The sequence below is a fragment of the Carassius auratus genome, chromosome 27 (genome assembly GCF_003368295.1).
Source record: "Carassius auratus strain Wakin chromosome 27, ASM336829v1, whole genome shotgun sequence".
NCBI classification, from domain to species: Eukaryota; Metazoa; Chordata; class Actinopteri; order Cypriniformes; family Cyprinidae; genus Carassius; species Carassius auratus.
Window position 1 is genome coordinate 26,699,151 of NC_039269.1, and position 18,470 is coordinate 26,717,620.

The 18,470-nt window shown below is 39.9% G+C and overlaps 1 protein-coding gene, 1 long non-coding RNA gene and 1 pseudogene across 2 annotated transcripts; 2 read left to right on the top strand and 1 right to left on the bottom strand.

The window, feature by feature from the left end:
• Nucleotides 1–16: 16 nt before the first annotated feature.
• Nucleotides 17–8,014, top strand: LOC113046479 (protein crumbs homolog 1-like; annotated as a pseudogene).
• Nucleotides 8,015–9,221: 1,207 nt separating this feature from the next.
• LOC113046079 (alpha-2-HS-glycoprotein-like) lies at nt 9,222–12,123 on the top strand. The gene is made up of 7 exons (XM_026206926.1): nt 9,222–9,539; nt 9,848–9,958; nt 10,039–10,123; nt 10,221–10,375; nt 10,461–10,565; nt 10,849–10,911; nt 11,564–12,123. Exons 1-7 carry the CDS (start codon nt 9,237–9,239, stop codon nt 11,897–11,899), a joined length of 1,158 nt encoding a protein of 385 aa, XP_026062711.1. The 5' UTR covers nt 9,222–9,236; the 3' UTR covers nt 11,900–12,123.
• Nucleotides 12,124–16,867: 4,744 nt separating this feature from the next.
• Nucleotides 16,868–18,275, bottom strand: LOC113046447 (uncharacterized). Its single transcript, XR_003276085.1, has 3 exons — nt 17,511–18,275; nt 17,243–17,377; nt 16,868–17,129 (listed from the first exon to the last, which is right to left on the bottom strand). It is a non-coding gene; the product is annotated as an uncharacterized LOC113046447 (long non-coding RNA).
• Between the last annotated feature and the right edge of the window lie 195 nt (nt 18,276–18,470).

An 18,470-nucleotide genomic window follows, 5' to 3' on the forward strand; every position in this document is an offset into this window, starting at 1 on the left:
CTCGCTGCATAACAACATGCTCGGGCTGAGTTTTACAGACCCGTCTTGTCTTGAGGACACGTGTCGTCTGGAAGTACAGATCGATCAGGCAGAGTCTGAACTGGGTTCAGGTCTGTCTGAGTTAACTGTGATGCAGAAAGGAGAGCAAGAGACTGCTTCGGCTTTCTGGGATGTATGAGGGATGTTTGGTTGGGCTGAGGACTCCCGCTAATCAATTTAATGTGAAACAGGGCTGCAGTGACTGAGACCCCTGCAAGGAAAACCCATGACAGAACAGAGGCAGATGTGTCAAGACTGGATGGAGGAGCTTTAGCTGTGAATGCCATCGGCCTTATGAGGACGAGCACTGTTTAGATGGTATGATCGCTCTTACATTATACTACTTGGGTTGGTTTGCATAGAACAGTATTTCATTTAAACACTTAAAAATGAAAATCCTGTCATCATTTATTAACCCTCACCTTGTGATGAACACACAATATTGGTAACCAAACCATTGCATGTAGCCATTGACTTCAATTATATATATTTTGTTCCAGGTTTGTGTGTATTATCTATTTAAGTCACATGTCGGAAAGTCATTGCAGTAGATTTCAAATATCGAAACAAGTGTGATCTGCAAACAAATTCTGCTACCTTTTAAATAAAATGTTCTAAAGAGGGGGTTTCACAGTGATATCATAAAACCATTTTTGGTTCCCCAAAGAACTTTTCATAGGAACAGTGTGTAGAATATTAAAAAAATCTAAAGAACCCCTTTTCCACTATAAAGAACATCAGAAAGATTCCATGGATGTTTTAGAGTATAGGACTTCTCTCAGAACTAGCTCCACTTTTGGAACCAATTATTGTTTTTTTTTAAATATATTTTTATTATGATTTTCACAAACATACAGAAAAAACAAACCACAACAGACATTCGTATAAAGACAATCTGTGCAATGTGTAAAATAAAGCATAAAAAAAGGGAGCATGACGATATACAAAAAAAATGTCCTACAGAGTGTAATTACCATAGTTATATAAAAATACTGTTACAGATCTGGAGTAACTGAATAAATCTTTTAGTCCTTGTGGCTTGAACCAATTATTGATGAATACGTTATTTACAATGTTCACAATTCTGAGATAATAATGCTGGACTTGAACCATATCTTTCTTTTTTTGTACAATTGGCTAATCTATCAAAATAATTTAAAATGTTTAACTATCGAAATATAAAATTATGAAAACATGATGAATTTTCATATATTATGAATTATACAAATGCTATTTTGTTTGATATTATTACTAATATTACTACTAATACTAAACTCTATACTTAGAAATATTTTATAAAAAAATGTATATTTGACTTTGTCAATGTCAGTTTGAACATGTTGTCCTTATCTGAACTATGAATCTTTTTCTTATTGAAAGAAAAGTTTGATGATGTCTCAGCAATACATCTGTGATCCCTATCCAGAGTTCAGTTATGTAATTGATAATTGTCATGTGTAGCTATACTGGGGATTTATGAAAGCTTGAAAGATTATCCTTTGTTGGATTTGCCACACCATATGTGCTTGTCCTGAGACCGTGCATTTGAGCGTGTTAATGGCAGGGAATCAATTGATTTTGAAATAGATTTTTTTGGAAGAATTGTTTAATCCAATTTAAAAGTAAAAATTGATAAAAGGGAAGTAAGATATGTAGTTGGTTTTGGAAGCAGCTTCTGAATCGGCTGAGGATTCTGTTTATATGCTGTATGTGCTATGATAGATCTATGATGAAAAAGCTGATCTTTTTTAATCTTCTGTTTGTGAGTTCCATGCATGTTATTAGATTTTTAGTACAGAAAAATGTAAGAAAAAAAAGGTTGCTATAACACTGATGCTTTTACCTGTCTGCTCTGCAGGTTTGGTGAATGTCAGCCTCCGCAGTGACAGCCACATAATAACAGATTGTGGCAATGGAAAAATACAGCGATACCTCAGCAGCATTTCAATGCTTTTCCATACCAGGCACCAGAACATGACTAAACTGCAAGCTGAGCACGATTCTCAGTTCATTACCATTTCCATTCACGATGGGCAAATAGTTTTAGAGCTGCAGGGACAAAAACAAACTTCCTATGTGTATATCCACAGCCTGGATCTGGTGAATGATTTGGTCAGTGGCACAGGGCAGACTTCAACATGGACAACCCAGTCTTCCAGTCATCCAGATGGAGAATAGTTCTGGACAAGCGCTGGGAGAAACCCTCCGTCTCCTTCACGGCCTCAGGAGATCTGGATTTCCTCCGAGAAGATGTGGACATCATCTTAGGAGGCTTGGGACCCCATTCGGAGGGTAACTTTGCTGGCTGTCTTGGTTTGGTGGAGATTGGAAGCCTTGCGTTGACATATTACAGTGACATGGAGATGAACCAACCCAGACCCCAAGAAGAGCAGTTTCTGAGGACTTCTGGGACTCCATACTTCAGCTGCTGGGGATCTAATGTTTGTGAGCCTGACCCTTGCTAGAATGGAGGGGTTTGTGAAGATCTGATCGACCTCTGAGCGATCTTAGTTGGATACGAGTGCTCGTGTGACGCAGGCTACACCGGCCGGTGCTGTGAAACAGAAGTGGACGTATGCACCCTCCACAAGTGCAGCAATGGTGGAACGTGTCCAAGAGGATTGAAATGTTATTCATGTCTCTGTCCAAGAAACACAACGGGTTATTTCTGCAGGTGAATATGTTTCCCATGCTCTTAAAAATAAAGGTTCTTTAATTGCATCGCTGGTTCCATGAAGAACCTTGAACATCCGTGGAACCTTTCAAATGCAGATAAGTTTCTTTCGATTTTTTAAAATAGTTTAAGAACTTTTCACCGAAAGGTTCTTTGGGAAACCAAAAATGGTTCCTCTATGTAATAATCACTTTTGGGGCCTTTATTTTTAAGAGTGCTGCATCTCGGCAGATTAAGTCTTGAGCAATATCTTGTTAGACACGCATGCATGCATTTAATGTTTCATTAATGTTTTGTTTTAATTTCAGGGAGAGAGTTCCAGTGCTTCCATGATATATTGACAGGTTTCTGTGAGTTTTATTTCTGAAAATAAATATTAATTATCAAACTGGGGACTAGAATGAGATTTTTTGAGGTCTGGGGGGAAAAGGCATATTACATGTTACATGTACTTACTATAGTAATAAGTTTAGGGATAGTTTACATCCAGCCAGTATTTATTCCAGAATAAACCCCAACATGGTGATTTCAAGTTAATAATTACAAATAATACTTATCACACAAGTAAATAATTAAATATGAAATATTGATTTAAATGTAAAAATATTTTATTAGTTTTTCAAACGCAAAGCTTCCACAAAAGAAAAACAGTTCCTAATAAACTAAGTTCAGACAAGGCATAATGTACAGTCGAATCACTAATTGCACAACTGTTTTTTACCACATAAATAAAGATGAGGACACAATAAAATAATTAGTAAAATCCTTTAGTACCATTAATTAAATGTATATTTCACAATGCAGAAGGAGAGAGGACTCAAATGCGAAGGCAGGTAATGTCTCTATAATTAACTCAGCAGGTTTTCACAAGGCAAAATAACTCAGGATGCCGTCAGGCAACTTCTCAAACAAAAATGTCTTTATAATCAATAACAGAAGAAGGCCGTCACTCCGCCAGTGAAAGCAGAGAACGGGTCCAGGTGAGTGGATGGTGCTACTGACGACAGTCGACTCAGCAGGAGGCTGGGTAGAGTAGAGATTTAGCGGAGAGCCATTCAACACACACCAAACTGGACACGACAAGACAGAAGGGGAGACAGCCAGGCTCAGGTACGTATGGGAACATGAGGTAATAATCTGGCGGAGAACAAAGGGGAAAGAAGACTAGAAATAAAGAGTCTAATCAGCGAAAAAAAGGTACAGGTGCAGAGATAGGTGAATGAAGGGCAGAGGGGATGAGAAATAGCTGTGAGTGATAATGAGATGAGTGGATGAGTGTGCGAAGGAGACTAACTAAGAGAGGGAGAAAGAGATACAGAAAAGGATACCCGGTTCATGACTGTACCCCCTCTTCAAGGAGCGCCCCCTGGCACACCTAAAGAGGAGGGCTGGCGAGCACGGTAGAAGTCATCAATCAGCGAGCGATCCAAGATATCCCGAGACAGAACTGAGCACCTCGAGAATACGAAATGGCCCAATAAATTTAGGGGCCAATTTGTGAGACGTGGACTGAAGGGGAAGGTTGAGGGTGGAAAGCCAAACCTTTTGTATAGAAGGCAGATCCTTTTCCTATTTGGCGCCTAAACTCTGGAATAGCCTACCTAACATTGTTCGGGAGGCAGACACACTCTTGCAGTTTAAATCTAGATTAAAGAACCATCTATTTAACCTGGCTAACACATAACATACTAATATGCTTTTAATATCGAAATCCGTTAAAGGATTTTTAGGCTGCATTAATTAGGTAAACCAGAAACGGGAACACTTCCCATAACACTGTACTTTCTACATCATTAGAAGAATGGCATCTACGCTAATATTAGTCTGTTTCTCTCTTATTCCGAGGCCACCGTAGCCACCAGATCCAGTCTGTATCCAGATCAGAGGGTCACTGCAGTCGCCCGGATCCAGTATGTATCCAGACCAGATGGTGGATCAGCACCTAGAAAGGACCTCTTCAGCCCTGAAAGACAGCGGAGACCAGGACAACTAGAGCCCCAGATAGAGATCCCCTGTAAAGACCTTGTCTCAGAGGACCACCAGGACAAGACCACAGGAAACAGATGATTCTTCTGCACAATCTGACTTTGCTGCAGCCTGGAATTGAACTACTGGTTTCGTCTGGTCAGAGGAGAACTGGCCCCCAACTGAGCCTGGTTTCTCCCAAGGTTTTTTTCTCTATTCTGTCACCGATGGAGTTTCGGTTCCTTGCCGCTGTCGCCTCTGGCTTGCTTAGTTGGGGTCACTTCATTTGCAGCGATATCATTGACTTGATTACAAATAAATGCACATACACTATTTAACTGAACAGAGATGACATCACTGAATTCAATGATGAACTGTCTTTAACTATCATTTTGCATTATTGACACACTGTTTTCCTAATGAATGTTGTTCAGTTGCTTTGACGCAATGTATTTTGTTTAAAGCGCTATATAAATAAAGGTGACTTTGACTTTTGACCGACGACGTAACGGGGGCTCTTAGTACGACGCCTGTTAGCCGCCCATCGAGTACGGGAACGAGTCTTGCATAAGGCAGCCCTTTTCCCTCTCCAGGTATGTTTGGCACGCTGGATAATGCGCTGACTGAAGGGACACTGGACTCGGCATCTTGTGAAGAAAAGAGCGGAGGCTGGTAACCAAGGCAACCCTGAAAAGGCGACAAATCGGTATCTGAGGATGGGGCGGAATTATGGGCATATTCGGCCCAGGGAACTGTTCAGCCCAAGAGGCGGGGTTGCGAAACGCGAGACTAAGAAGGATGCGGCCAATAATTTGGTTGGTACACTCGGCCTGCCCATTGGTTTGAGGTTGAAAGCCGGAGGAGGGACTGGCAGAAGCTCCGATAAGGCGACAAAACTCCTTCCAAAACAGGGAAGAGAATTGAGGACCCCTATCAGAGACAATATCGGAGGGGAGACCGTGAATCTTGAAAATCTTGTCAACGACGATCTGAGCTGTCTCCATCGCAGAGGGGAGTTTCGGGAGAGGGATAAAATGAGCGGCTTTAGAAAAGTGATCGACGACGGTAAGGATTACAGTGTTTCCCTCAGACGAGGGAAGACCTGTAATAAAATCTAAGGTGATGTGTGAGATGATTCGGACCAAGAGAATCACGTCTTCGCTGATGTGAGGGCAGAGAGAAGGACAGCAACTTGACTAAAATTTCAAATATACCGACAATAAAAATTGGCGAACCCCAGGAAAAGCTGAAGAGCAAGACGTGAGTTGGGTGGAGGCCATTCCATAATGGCACGAACCTTGGTGGAATCCATACTGATGCCATCAGCGGAAATAACTGAACCAAGGAACGTGACGGACTGGGCATGAAAAGTACACTTCTCTGCCTTAACAAACAAACGGTTCTCCAGGAGGTGCTTGAGGACCTGACGAATGCGCTGAGTGTGAATCTGGAGAGAGGGGGAAACATTTTAATGTCATAGAGATAAACATAAACAAAAATGTTTAACATGTCTCTGAGGACATCGTTCACTAACGCTTGAAAAACAACAGGTGCGTTGAGTGATCCGAAGGGAAGAACGCGATATTCAAAGTGCCCTTTGGGGTATTAAATGCACTCTTCCACTTGTGCCCCTCCTTTATTCAGACTAGGTGGTGAGCATTACGAAGGGTCTAGCTTAGTGGAGACCTTACAGAGGAAAGGGATAACGGTACTTGAATGTGATGTCATTCAACCCTCGATAATCGATGCAGGGGCGCAAAGAACCATCTTTCTTTTTGACAAAAAAACCCACAGCGCCGGCAGGAAAGGAGGAGGGAACAATGATACCTGCGTCTAAAGAGTCAGAAAGATACCTCTCGAGTGCCTCCCATTCTGGCGCAGACAGGGAATACAAGCGACCACGAGGTGGAGTGGTACCCGGAAGGAGATCGATTCTGAAGTCGTAAGAACGGTGGGGAGGAAGAGAAGTGGCCCGGGAACGCCTAAAGACTGCCCGCAGATCATGGTCCTCCTCCGGGACTCCGGACAAATCACCGGGTTCCTCCTGAAAAGCAGGAACAGAAGACACAGCTGGAAAGGCAGACACTAAACATTTCACATGACAAGACAAATTCCAAGAAAGAATGGAGCCGTTGGACCCGGTTCATGACAGTATAACTGTCTTTACATCTTAACACGTATTAGCAAATCAGAACAAGCACTGTAATCGACAGCCAGAGGCATTTCTGACTGACTCGAATTTTGTTTTAAACCAAATTTTGTTTTTGTTTTACTTGCTGTCTCAGGTACATGTGTGATATATTCTATGACATCTGTTTTTAAGTTAGATGTCTGGTATTTTAATATGGGTAATTAATACAAAAGTTCTATGAATGTACGAATCCAATTTCATCACGTTGTCATAGTCGTGACTTTTGACTGCAGTTGCGTCACTTCACTGCCATTCACAACTCCTCTCCCGTGGCCTCATGGGATAGTAAACAGTCCATCAGATGTGCACTTCAGTATCTCACTTGAAATAGGTCACCCAGGGACTTCTGGCCTGCTGTTTTATGAATAACTGTTAATGTGAATTCAGACATTCTACTCTGTTCACATACGTCTCTCTTGCTTATAGTATCTCATGCTATATATTGAAGTTTGCCATTCAAAATCATTACTTTTTGCTTTATCATGCTTTAGAAGTTAGTTGTTAATAGAACAAGTTTATTCTAAGTGTTATCCTTTTATCTAATTTGTCTCTAGTTTCCCTAAACTTCCTGTGTCTCTCTGCGAGAACGAGAGATGGAACTACAGTTGCTTGCATGGAGGGAATTGCTCTTCTGCAGAGGATAATTGTGACTGTCTGCCTAGATTCACTGGACAATAGTAAGAATATGAACCTGCAGAGGTTAAATTGTGTGATATTATAGTAAATATACATGCAAATCTTCCCTAAGCAATCAGACTTAATGGCAGATGATTAAATAAAGTTAGAATCCCATAGACTTGTATAGCAGGAGAGAGCTAGAAAAAAAATCTGTCTGACTGCTCTTCATCATGTGAATCTCTCTGTCTAAAACAACTGATCTTCTTTGACAGGTGTGAGCTGGAGCTGGATGAATGTGCATCTGAACCCTGTCTTAATGGAGGGTTCTGCCGCAACCTGATCAACAGTTTCCAGTGCGTGTGTGTGAGATTAGCTTTGCAGGAGATCACTGTCAGATCGACGTCAGTGACTTCGACGTCTATGTGTTCCCGCTCCTGTGGCAGAACATCTTCCAACTGTTGTCATCCCTGATCTTGCGTTTAGATGATGATCCAGAGGTTGAGTGGAACACAGCCAATGATGACTAGAACTAAAAAACGTTCCTTCTCAAACACTTTGAGGAAGATGTGGGCTGATGTTGAATGGACACAATAGGCGAAGGCCTTTAAATGTCATTAAACGGAGGAAATTGTTTTGAATAATAGTGATATACGAGAAAGAAAACTCATATCTGTGGATGTAATAGCATCTGAGAGTGAAAGGCTTTTCATTTGCCTTCCTTTTCCTCATTAATATCCATGTTTGAAAATGTTCTCAAAATTCTCAAAGTTCTACAAAAAAAAGTGGTAAATCATGATATATATAGCCCAATGTTATAACATACTGTCATATTCTAATGGTAATAAAAGCAGTTTAATATTCATGTGTTTTCACATCATCAAATGTTTCTTTTCTGTCAATATTTAATCCTGGACTTTTATACCTCAATGATCGATTTTCCATTATCTAACCCTTATAGCAGATTTCTTTTGCACAACTATAAACAAAAATAAGAACATCTAAATAAATATATTTTTAAATAAATATCAGTTTCAAACTGAATGAACAGCTATTTTCTGAACAAAAATGCTGAATGCATTTTGCTTTGTTGCTGAGATCAGAATATCACAAATTAAAAGTTATTAAGGTAAATGATCGGTGTTCTTTTTTAAAATGGAATTATGTGGAAATATAGACCATAAAATAGCATATTACTTCTCTAGATCAAATCAGGCTTTCAAACATCCTTTATATTGTTGACCACTGTACAGAACTGGATTTCCGCAATAGTCAGGCAAATAGAGTCCCTTCAGAAAAACAAGTTTTTGCATGTAGTTTTGTTTGCTTTTCATTGTGAGGAGTTTGATAAGCACAGCAAAAACACTTGTAGAAGCACCTTTAGAAGTAAGTGGTTGAAATCCGACCAAAGTTAATCAAATCAAACACTTTTACTTTTTGGATTATATTTGTTAAAACAACATGCATTGCATGAGCACATTCAAAAAAATAAATGTAAAAAACCCGTTAAATATTAACTGGAGAGGAAGCTGGATGTTTTCAATCCGGCTCCATTCATGTTAGTTTTATCACCAAGGACATGGTCAAAGTTTAAAAGCACCATAGCTTCCCCAATCCAAACTTCAATTTGAACTCCCACTCAAATTGCACAGTTCCATTTGTTTTGGCACCCAAAGATGGTTCACTGGTGTCATTTATGTAACAGAAGCCAGAATATCTTTACATTGACCATGTGGTCAAGACTAAAGTACAATGTATATATCTACCTGTATATATATTCTGCAAACCAAACTCAGTCACTTTCTGTGCGCACATTCGCTTCAGGAGACCAGGTTGTTGTTCAGCATGCAGCTCTGTGCTATTCTCACTGTTCTCGGGCTCCTGGTAACAGGGTCACGGTCGCAGGGGTTGATGCCCACCGTTAGCTTGCCCCCCTGTGATTCCCCTGAGGCTGAAGCAGCGGCTCTGGTGGCACAGGGATTCCTCAACGCTCAGCACACACACGGTTACAAATATGCCCTCAATCAAATTGATGAAATCAAGATCGTTTCCACGGTAAGATAAGGGATGATCATGAATAATGCTTGTGTGATGTAGGTTGTAAAAGTCATGTAGTGTGTGAGAGTAAGTAACATTGGTTTTAAAATTGTAGAGTGTATTATATGATTATTAAATGGTTTAGGAATATGAAAACACTTTACAGATTTTTTTTTTAAATAAAGTTACAGTTTTTGTTGCACACTTGTGATGCGCTTCTGAACATGTAACACTGTGTTCTATACATTTTTTTTTGTTTATCAAAATCATCAGCACATTTTATCACTTGTATAAATGGGTTTTAAGAGTCAAATGTCTTTTTGTAGCCACTTCAAGCGGACATGTATCATTTGGAACTAGATTTTCTTGAAACTACATGTCATGTCTTGGATCCAACACCTGTGAGCCTTTGTCCAGTCAGACAAAAAATTAATACGGTAAGGACTAACTTCATTTATGTGTACTGTCATAAATGTTGTATTGCAGTTAATTAAGTATATTTCTGGTTCTCTTCTAGGCAGTTGAGGCAGATTGTGATTTTGTACTGACAAATACAACTCAAGGTCTGTCTGTTGTTGCATTCAAGTGTAAAACTGAGACAGGTAAGATTAAAATGCAAATCATTGTAAAAACAGATGCATTTGTTGTCACCTGATCGTAGTGCAGGAAGGAGACATTTTTTTGTTTTTTTGTTTCTAGATTCAATAGATGAATGCTTAGGCTGCCCTCAACTCGTTCCATTAAATGACACCGATGGCCTCCAACTCATTAAAACCTCTTTAGATTATTTCAATAAAAATAATACTCTAAACACAAAATTTGCACTCCTTGAAATTGGACGCATGGGATCCCAGGTAACGTGCATGGAATACTAAAAATTATCCTCAGACAATAAAGCTTCTAATAGACAATATGGTACGGTTTTCTATTTGTTTGCAGATTGTCAGTGGTGGACCCAGGTACTTTGCAGAATATGCCATTATTGGGACGAACTGCACAAGCCAAGATGATGATATATGTATCCCTCAGAATCATGCTGTTGCTGTAAGACTATTGAAATATCTTTGAGTGTGGGAGACTTTGGCTGGTGTGCAACTGTGTAAATGTTTGTGCATCAAAGTCAACATGAAACCAAGCCCTCTTTATTTTTAAACCACACCCCATCCATTCGCCTGACTCCATTCAGCATGCCCACTTTTCATGTCCTAAATTTTTCTCCTGTTGAATATCCTTTTTTTCCTAAAATCAGATTACAGAAGCAAAATGGGTTGAACTGTCTTTTGTGTCGACTTCAAAGTCTCTAAACCATATTTATGATTATTTTTAGATTCACGGACTTTGTCTAGCTGAAGGTTCTGCCAGTGGTGTTGACTGCAAAGTCTTTGCCCCGGTAAATACCACTTTATTATTCCACATGAATACAATACAATAATTGTAAATATTGGAAATGTAATGGCTTCCTTTACTCAGTATTTGATTTGTGTTTAATCAAACACACAAACTGCAGTGGTAAGTTTATTGTGTCTTCGCTTCATCGGAACTTAATTACTGATCAAAAAATGTAACCGATCATAAAATCGAGTAGACTTGACAGGAATTGCTGGGACAAGTAAAATTGATGTAAACAAAGGTTTTCTTAAATGTGGGAAAAAAATAAAATTGAGCCGATTAATTTTTTGGTCAATTATACCATTTAGTTTTAAAACAACCTTATTGGTATAGTGTGTAATTTATGTGCCTCTAGATATGCCAGATAGACTTGCTAAAGTGAAATTGTAAATGTAAAAGTCCCTCCATTGTCCCTAAGTATGATAGTTTGAGTCAGTCACTGGGTCGATACCTTTTTAAAAAGTACACATTTGTACCTAATTTACCCCTAAAAGGGATGCATATTAGTACATTAATGTTTTAATATGTCAATTCCATTTGGCACCATTATTGGCACAGAAATTATGCCCCTGATCTATAAACCTCAAACTCAGATTAAGCTAAAGCAGAGTTAAAGACACTACAACTTTATTAATTCCTTTTATTCATGACAGACCCAAGCAACCAATGCCACAGTGCCAGTCCAAAAGCTTCTGCATGCACACACCTTTGGACCTCAGCACAACCTCGCCATTCATAGCCTCAAACATCACAAGCTGACAGCCCTCCATGACCCCTCAGGAAGTGGTCTGCTCTCTGAAGAATCGATTGAATTGGGGGAGGTATTGGCAGTGGCATCGCCAACAGCAAAGGTAGTTCCTGTTGTAAAGAGGGAAGTCACTGCACCAGAGGAGCCAGCAGTACCAGCAACACTGTCAGAAAAAGCAACCGTTCTTTCAAAGCCAAGTCTCCCTGCTCCCATTTGTCCAGGAAAAAAGAAACATTTTTGACCTACTCAAATTTCATGAACCAACCCAGATGATATAAACTTGTCTTGAGTTCTGAGGTTGCCACCAAGTTCATAAGTGCAGTCATTCAGGAGTAAATGTTTTAGAACAAAGCAGGTACATGAATAAACAAAACTAGCCTTCTTGTTATGGAAGCAATCAAGTCTGTGCCTGTGTTGTACTGTGGTGCTATAATAAAGTGTTTCCCAGTCTAACATAGATGTTTAGTTATCTGTGTTCAGTGTGTTTTTTCTATAAAGAATCAGTTTTCACCTTATGGAAATATGAAACAGTGTCCCACATAAAAAAAAAAAAAAACTGAATGGAGTCACATGATTGATATTTTTCATATATACAGGTCCTTCTAAAAAAATTAGCATATTGTGATAAAGTTCATTATTTTCCATAATGTAATGATTAAAAATTAAACTTTCATATATTTTAGATTCCTTGCACACCAACTTTTTTTTATTGGTCTTTTATTGTTTTAATACTGATGATTTTGGCATACAGCTCATGGAAACCCAAAATTCCTATCTCAAAAAATGTGCATATCATGAAAAGGTTTCTCTAAACAAGCTATTAACCTAATCATCTGAATCAACTAACTAACTCTAAAAACCTGCAAAAGATTCCGGAGGCTTTTAAAAACGCCCAGCCTGGTTCATTACTCAAAACCACAATCATGGGTAAGACTGCCGACCTGACTGCTGTCCAGAAGGCCATCATTGACACCCTCAAGTGAGAGGGTAAGACACAGAAATAAATTTCTGAATGAATAGGCTGTTCCCAGAGTGCTGTAACAAGGCAACTCAGTGGGAAGTCTGTGGGAAGGAAAAAGTGTGGCAAAAAACGCTGCACAACAAGAAGAGGTGACCGGACCCTGAGGAAGATTGTGGAGAAGGACCGATTCCAGACCTTGGGGGACCTGCGGAAGCAGTGGACTGAGTCTGGAGTAGAAACATCCAGAGCCACCGTGCACAGGCGTGTGCAGGAAATGGGCTACAGAGAAGCAGCACTGGACTGTTGCTCAGTGGTCCAAAGTACTTTTTTCGGATGAAAGCAAATTTTGCATGTCGTTTGGAAATCAAGGTGCCAGAGTCTGGAGGAAGACTGGAGAGAAGGAAATGCCAAAATGCCTGAAGTCCAGTGTCAAGTACCCACATTCAGTGATGGTCTGGGGTGCCATGTCAGCTGCTGGTGTTGGTCCACTGTGTTTTATCAAGTGCAGGGTCAATGAAGCCAGTTATTAGGAGATTTTGGAGCACTTCATGCTTCCATCTGCTGAAAAGCTTTATGGAGATGAAGATTTCGTTTTTCAGCACGACCTGGCACCTGCTCACAGTGCCAAAAGGTTTACGGACCATGGTATTACTGTGCTCAATTGGCCTGCCAACTCTCCTGACCTGAACCCCATAGAGAATCTGTGGGATATTGTGAAGAGAAAGTTGAGAGACGCAAGACCCAACACTCTGGATGAGCTTAAGGCCGCTATCGAAGCATCCTGGGCCTCCATAACACCTCAGCAGTGCCACAGGCTGATTGCCTCCATGCCACGCCGCATTAAAGCAGTCATTTCTGCAAAAGGATTCCCGACCAAGTATTGAGTGCATAACTGAACATAATTATTTGAAGGTTGACTTTTTTTGTGTTAAAAACACTTTTCTTTTATTGGTCGGATGAAATGTGCTAATTTTTTTAGATAGGAATTTTGGGTTTTCATGAGCTGTATGCCAAAATCATCAGTCTTAAAACAAAAGACCTGAAATATTTCATTTGATGTGCAATGAATCTAAAATATATGAAAGTTTCATTTGTATCATTACATTATTGAAAATAATGAACTATCACAATATGCTAATTTTTTTAGAAGGACCTATATACACATACACAGATTTTTATTCATGTTATCCTTTAAAAATAAATAAGGGCTCGAACTCAACACAAAACTTACAAAAACTGAAAACAAATTAGGGTTTTAAAAGAAAGGCAGATAACCGTTTTTCCCACTTAAACACTTTATCGGTTGGCACCATTTCCAGCTCTCCAGAGTCCTTGGTCAACGGTTGATTGATGCCTTATATAACCTATACATAAAAAAAAATAAAAAGGCACTTTAACAATGGTTATGCTGCACCTCCAATGGTTATGCATTTGGCCTGTAATTTTAGTTGTACTACAAATTTCAAATTTAGATATTTGAAGAGGGTTACTAACATGGTGATGGTTTTGGTGGTGGTAGAACACTGAAGGGTGTCCATGGGACGAACCAATTAGAGTTGGGGAAGCCTCTATTGGGGTAGGAGTGTGAACAACTTCAGGAAACGTAGGGAGTGAAGGAGTAGGATGTGTGTTTGGGGCAAAATCAAAGCTTAAGTTTATAGGAGGATCCTTAACAACTGTTCTATATGGAATCTCAGATGTTTGCAGCTTTTTAACTTGTTCAGTACCTTTCTGAAAATACGGTGGACCTGGAAACAACAGCCTCAGAGGTGGAAACCATATTATTTTTGGGGACAAGTGGCATTTCTGAATGATGTGGTGGGAAGGGTCTGTACCATGGATAGCGGAGAAGTTGAGGCCCTTTACTTTTGGGGCAGGTGTAAGTGGTTCAGGCTCTGGTTTTGGAGGAGCATGTGGTTCAGAGGGTCTCGCTTGGGAGGCCAGTAAGGGACCGGAGGAAAGACTGCAGAGGAGGGAGCAACAAATTCAGGTTTTACAGGAAATAAGGGATACAGCATACTGCTGGGAGGACACATAGGTGTCCACTGCACAGGAGGGACATTGGGCATGGTGAAGTCAACTTTGTCGGTTTTAGTAAGGGAGCGATATGGGCTTTATAAGCCTTGTTAGGATGCAACAAAGGTTTTCTTCGATAACGTGGCCCAACTGCACTTTGATGAGTGGGGTCAAGGGTAAGACCCAAGCTGGGCTTAGGGTATCAAGTTTAAGGACGTTGTGTGTCAGCAGGTGCTTGTGGCCTCTTGCTAATAGCGGTTGAGGGACCCACAATTTTGGGACCTTGAGGAAGAATCATTGGTCGTATATTTTGAGGAAAAAGGAGAAAAGGGTATCTAGGAGGAACACGTCTAAAATCTGGCTGGTCAGGAATGTAATAAGGGAAGAGAGGAGTGGTTTTAGTAGATGTAACTGGAGGGAGTGCTGAAGTAAGAGCATGAGGCATAGAAATTAGTTCATTTTCATGTACAAAATTAGTTGCATCTATAGGAAGACTAAGTGATAGTGCTGGGCAGGACAGATTAAACTCTCTCTCCACTGCCATGCTGAGAGTGAACATGCCATCCAATAAATCAAGGCAAAATATTAGTGCATTCGAGATGAGTGACTAGGTAAAATTCAGGTAAAAATCAGGATCATCGCATACCTTTGGCTCGGTGCATGGCATAAATGGTGCATTGATGACCACACCTTTTGAATGTGACACCAAGCTGTATCCACATCTAGCTGACCCTTTCAGAAGAGGCTGCCATTCATTCTTTACTAGATTTAAGCATTATTTATCAAATTTAGACCTATAAAGCTCACGTCAACCTACAGTCATAGCCAAAAGTTTTTGCAGTGACAAATTTTGTGTTCTACAAAGTTTGCAGTTTAAGTTGTTGTGGTGTTTATTCACATTGTTTCTAAATTGTGTAGAGTGATCAAATTAATTTTAAATAATTGCTAAAAGCTTCATTGGCCAAAAAAAGTTAACTTTTAAACACTCACAAAAAAAATCAATTTCACTGTTTTTTGATCCTGACACAAAATGACCAGCCAACACTAATATCAGCAGCACATGTAAGTGTGAATGAGTACTAGTCAGGTAAAATCATGATCATACTAAACAGATAGTAAAGGCAGACTGATTGCTATAAAAGGAGGGAGGAATCACTGCCAATCATTGTGTTCTTGTTAGCAATGGTCATCTCAAAAAGAAACACACAGCCATCATCGCTTTGCATCAAAAGGGCCTTACAGGCAAGGAAATTGCTGCAAAGAATCATTTACCAGATCATCAAGAACTTCAAGCAGAGAGGTTTGACTGCAGTGAAGTCTTCAGGAGGTCCCAGATTATCTACCAAGTGCCAGGACCATCTACTCATGAGGAGTCGGCTACAGAATCATGTCTCTAGCAGTGCAGAGCTTGCTCAGGAACTGGAAGCAGGTTGTTGTGAGAGCATCTGTATGCACAGTAAGGCCAATACTTTTGGACAGTGGCCTGGAGTACATAAAAGGGAGCAAAGAAGCCACTTCTTTCTAAGAAAAACATCTAGGAGAGACTGAAATTCTGCAGAACGTTCAAGGATTGGACAGCAGAAGACTGGTGCAAAGATATTTTCTCTGATGAAGCGCTCTTCAGACTGTTTGGGATATCTGTAAAATGATTGTTCTGAGAGAAGTGAATGCTACCATGAGTCCTGTGATGTGCCAACAGTTAGACATCCTGTGACCATCCATGTGTGGGGTTGCTTTTCAACCAAGGGAGCGGGCTCTGTCATCATGCTTCCCCAAAACACTGCCAAGAATAAAGAACTGCATCAAAAAGTCAGACAAGTGAAGCTTTTTCCATCAATCTATGAGCAATATGGTGAAATTTTGGATTCGTGGCCAGCTAACTCCCTGGACCTCAATTCTCTATAGAACCTGTGGTCAGTCCTCAAAAGACGAGTGGACAAGCAGAAGCCTACAAATTGTGATAAACTCTGAGAACTAATAATGAAAGAATGGATCACAATAAGTAAGGATTTGGCCCAGAAGCTAATATCCAGCATTTCAGAGGTTATGAAGAACAAGGGTCAACAGTGTAAAATGACTTTTGTCAATAAAAGCCTTTAAAACTTAAGATACGCTTATTGTGTTTCAGTATACCATAGAAACGTGGGAAAATAATCTACAAATATTGAAACGGCAAACTTTGCAAAACAACGTCACTGCCAAAGTTACCTTTGATCTTCATGTTCTCCGAGGTCAGTAAGGAACAAGACATTTTGACATGCAATCCCCAACCAAAGTAAGGGAAGATCAAAAGTGTCTTTCTGAAACCACAAGGGGAATGGTCAGAAAGGATAATATGCGCTATACTTGATTTACATTAAAATATAAATGCAAACCTCATGCATTACATAACATCCATCATATGGTATAATTAAAACAAAGTCTCTCCAAGTTCTCAAGAACCTATGGCCACATTCTGAGGGCAACTGTGACAATGGAATTGGTGGGACGCTTCCTAAAAGAAATAATAAAGAACAGCAGTAATCATTTTGGAAAGCATAAAAAGTAAGGCAATGGAGAAACAAACCTCAGTCAAGAAGAAAGTTGGAACCAAAAGTAGCCTCTTACATGAATTGTCAACGTCATTGAATCTCCATCACAATTCACCTTGGGTGTCATTCCAAGTAGCCTTTCCACTGTTGGTGTATGGAGATTTGTTTAGACTGTAAACCTGTCCCCAAAGAGATTGTGGTTTCATCCAGCCTTTTGATAAAACACACAAAAACGTTAACAGAAAGACAAATTCAGCTTGGAATTGTTAACATTAATATGTATTTTCTTTGCACGGAGATTGTACATTACAAATGTATTCAGCAGATCAGAGGCCCATAATTACCTGAATAATCTGATTGGTATGCGTCCTCATCGGGTTGACTGCATGAACTGAGCTCCGACGAAACACGGACACTCTCACCACCCTGTGATTCTGAAGCTTGGTCTTGCCAAATAAGAAGGCGCCCGACATGTGCTCCAGGTTTCAGCTTCTCGTCACCTCGATCAAATGACTCGCTTGTCCGTGCACTTTTATTAAAAGAGCCGGCTGAATCAACACCTTTTCCCTCATTAAATATCACAAAACCACTAACTTTAATAAAGCCAAGCCAAATGCAAAGAAAACACGTCGGGAATTGTTTCTCTTTAAACGCCATTCGATGAGACCGTTTTGCATACGCAACACACCACTGTGTGTCGAAAAATCCGGTTCACTTCAATCACCTGAAACATATAAGATCCTATGTCTACAATTAGTGCACGTCTGAAAAATCCGAAGCACCTGTTAAGCAGCCTAGTGAAGGGAAGGAAGGGATGAGTGCATGATGTGGGCTTATCAAAACTTCACAAAATCATGAGACATATATTTGGTGTGTGTATTGGGACACCCCCTTATAAAGAACAGGTTTGATTACTTTAGTCATTTCCATTAGTATAAATCTCAATGTTTAAGCATATAATGATGTTTGATTTTAAGTTTTTGGCTCAAGGTCTGTATTTAAACACACCAGAGGTGTTCAGCTGGAATTACAGACCAGTCAAGTTCTTCCACACTTACTGAATCAATCATTTCAGTCAGTGTGGAATTAACTAGAATATCATTACTGTATATGCATTTAGATTTGTACCAATGGAAATTAGTAAGATTGGAAAGTAGTCAACCCTGTTCATTAGAAGGGGGTGTCCCAATAATTTTGTCCAGATAGATAGAGAGAGAGTGTGTATATGTTGAGATGAAGATACCTACGATGACAAGAAATTGTATTGTGCCATCCAAGGCTATGTAATGTATTATATTACGACC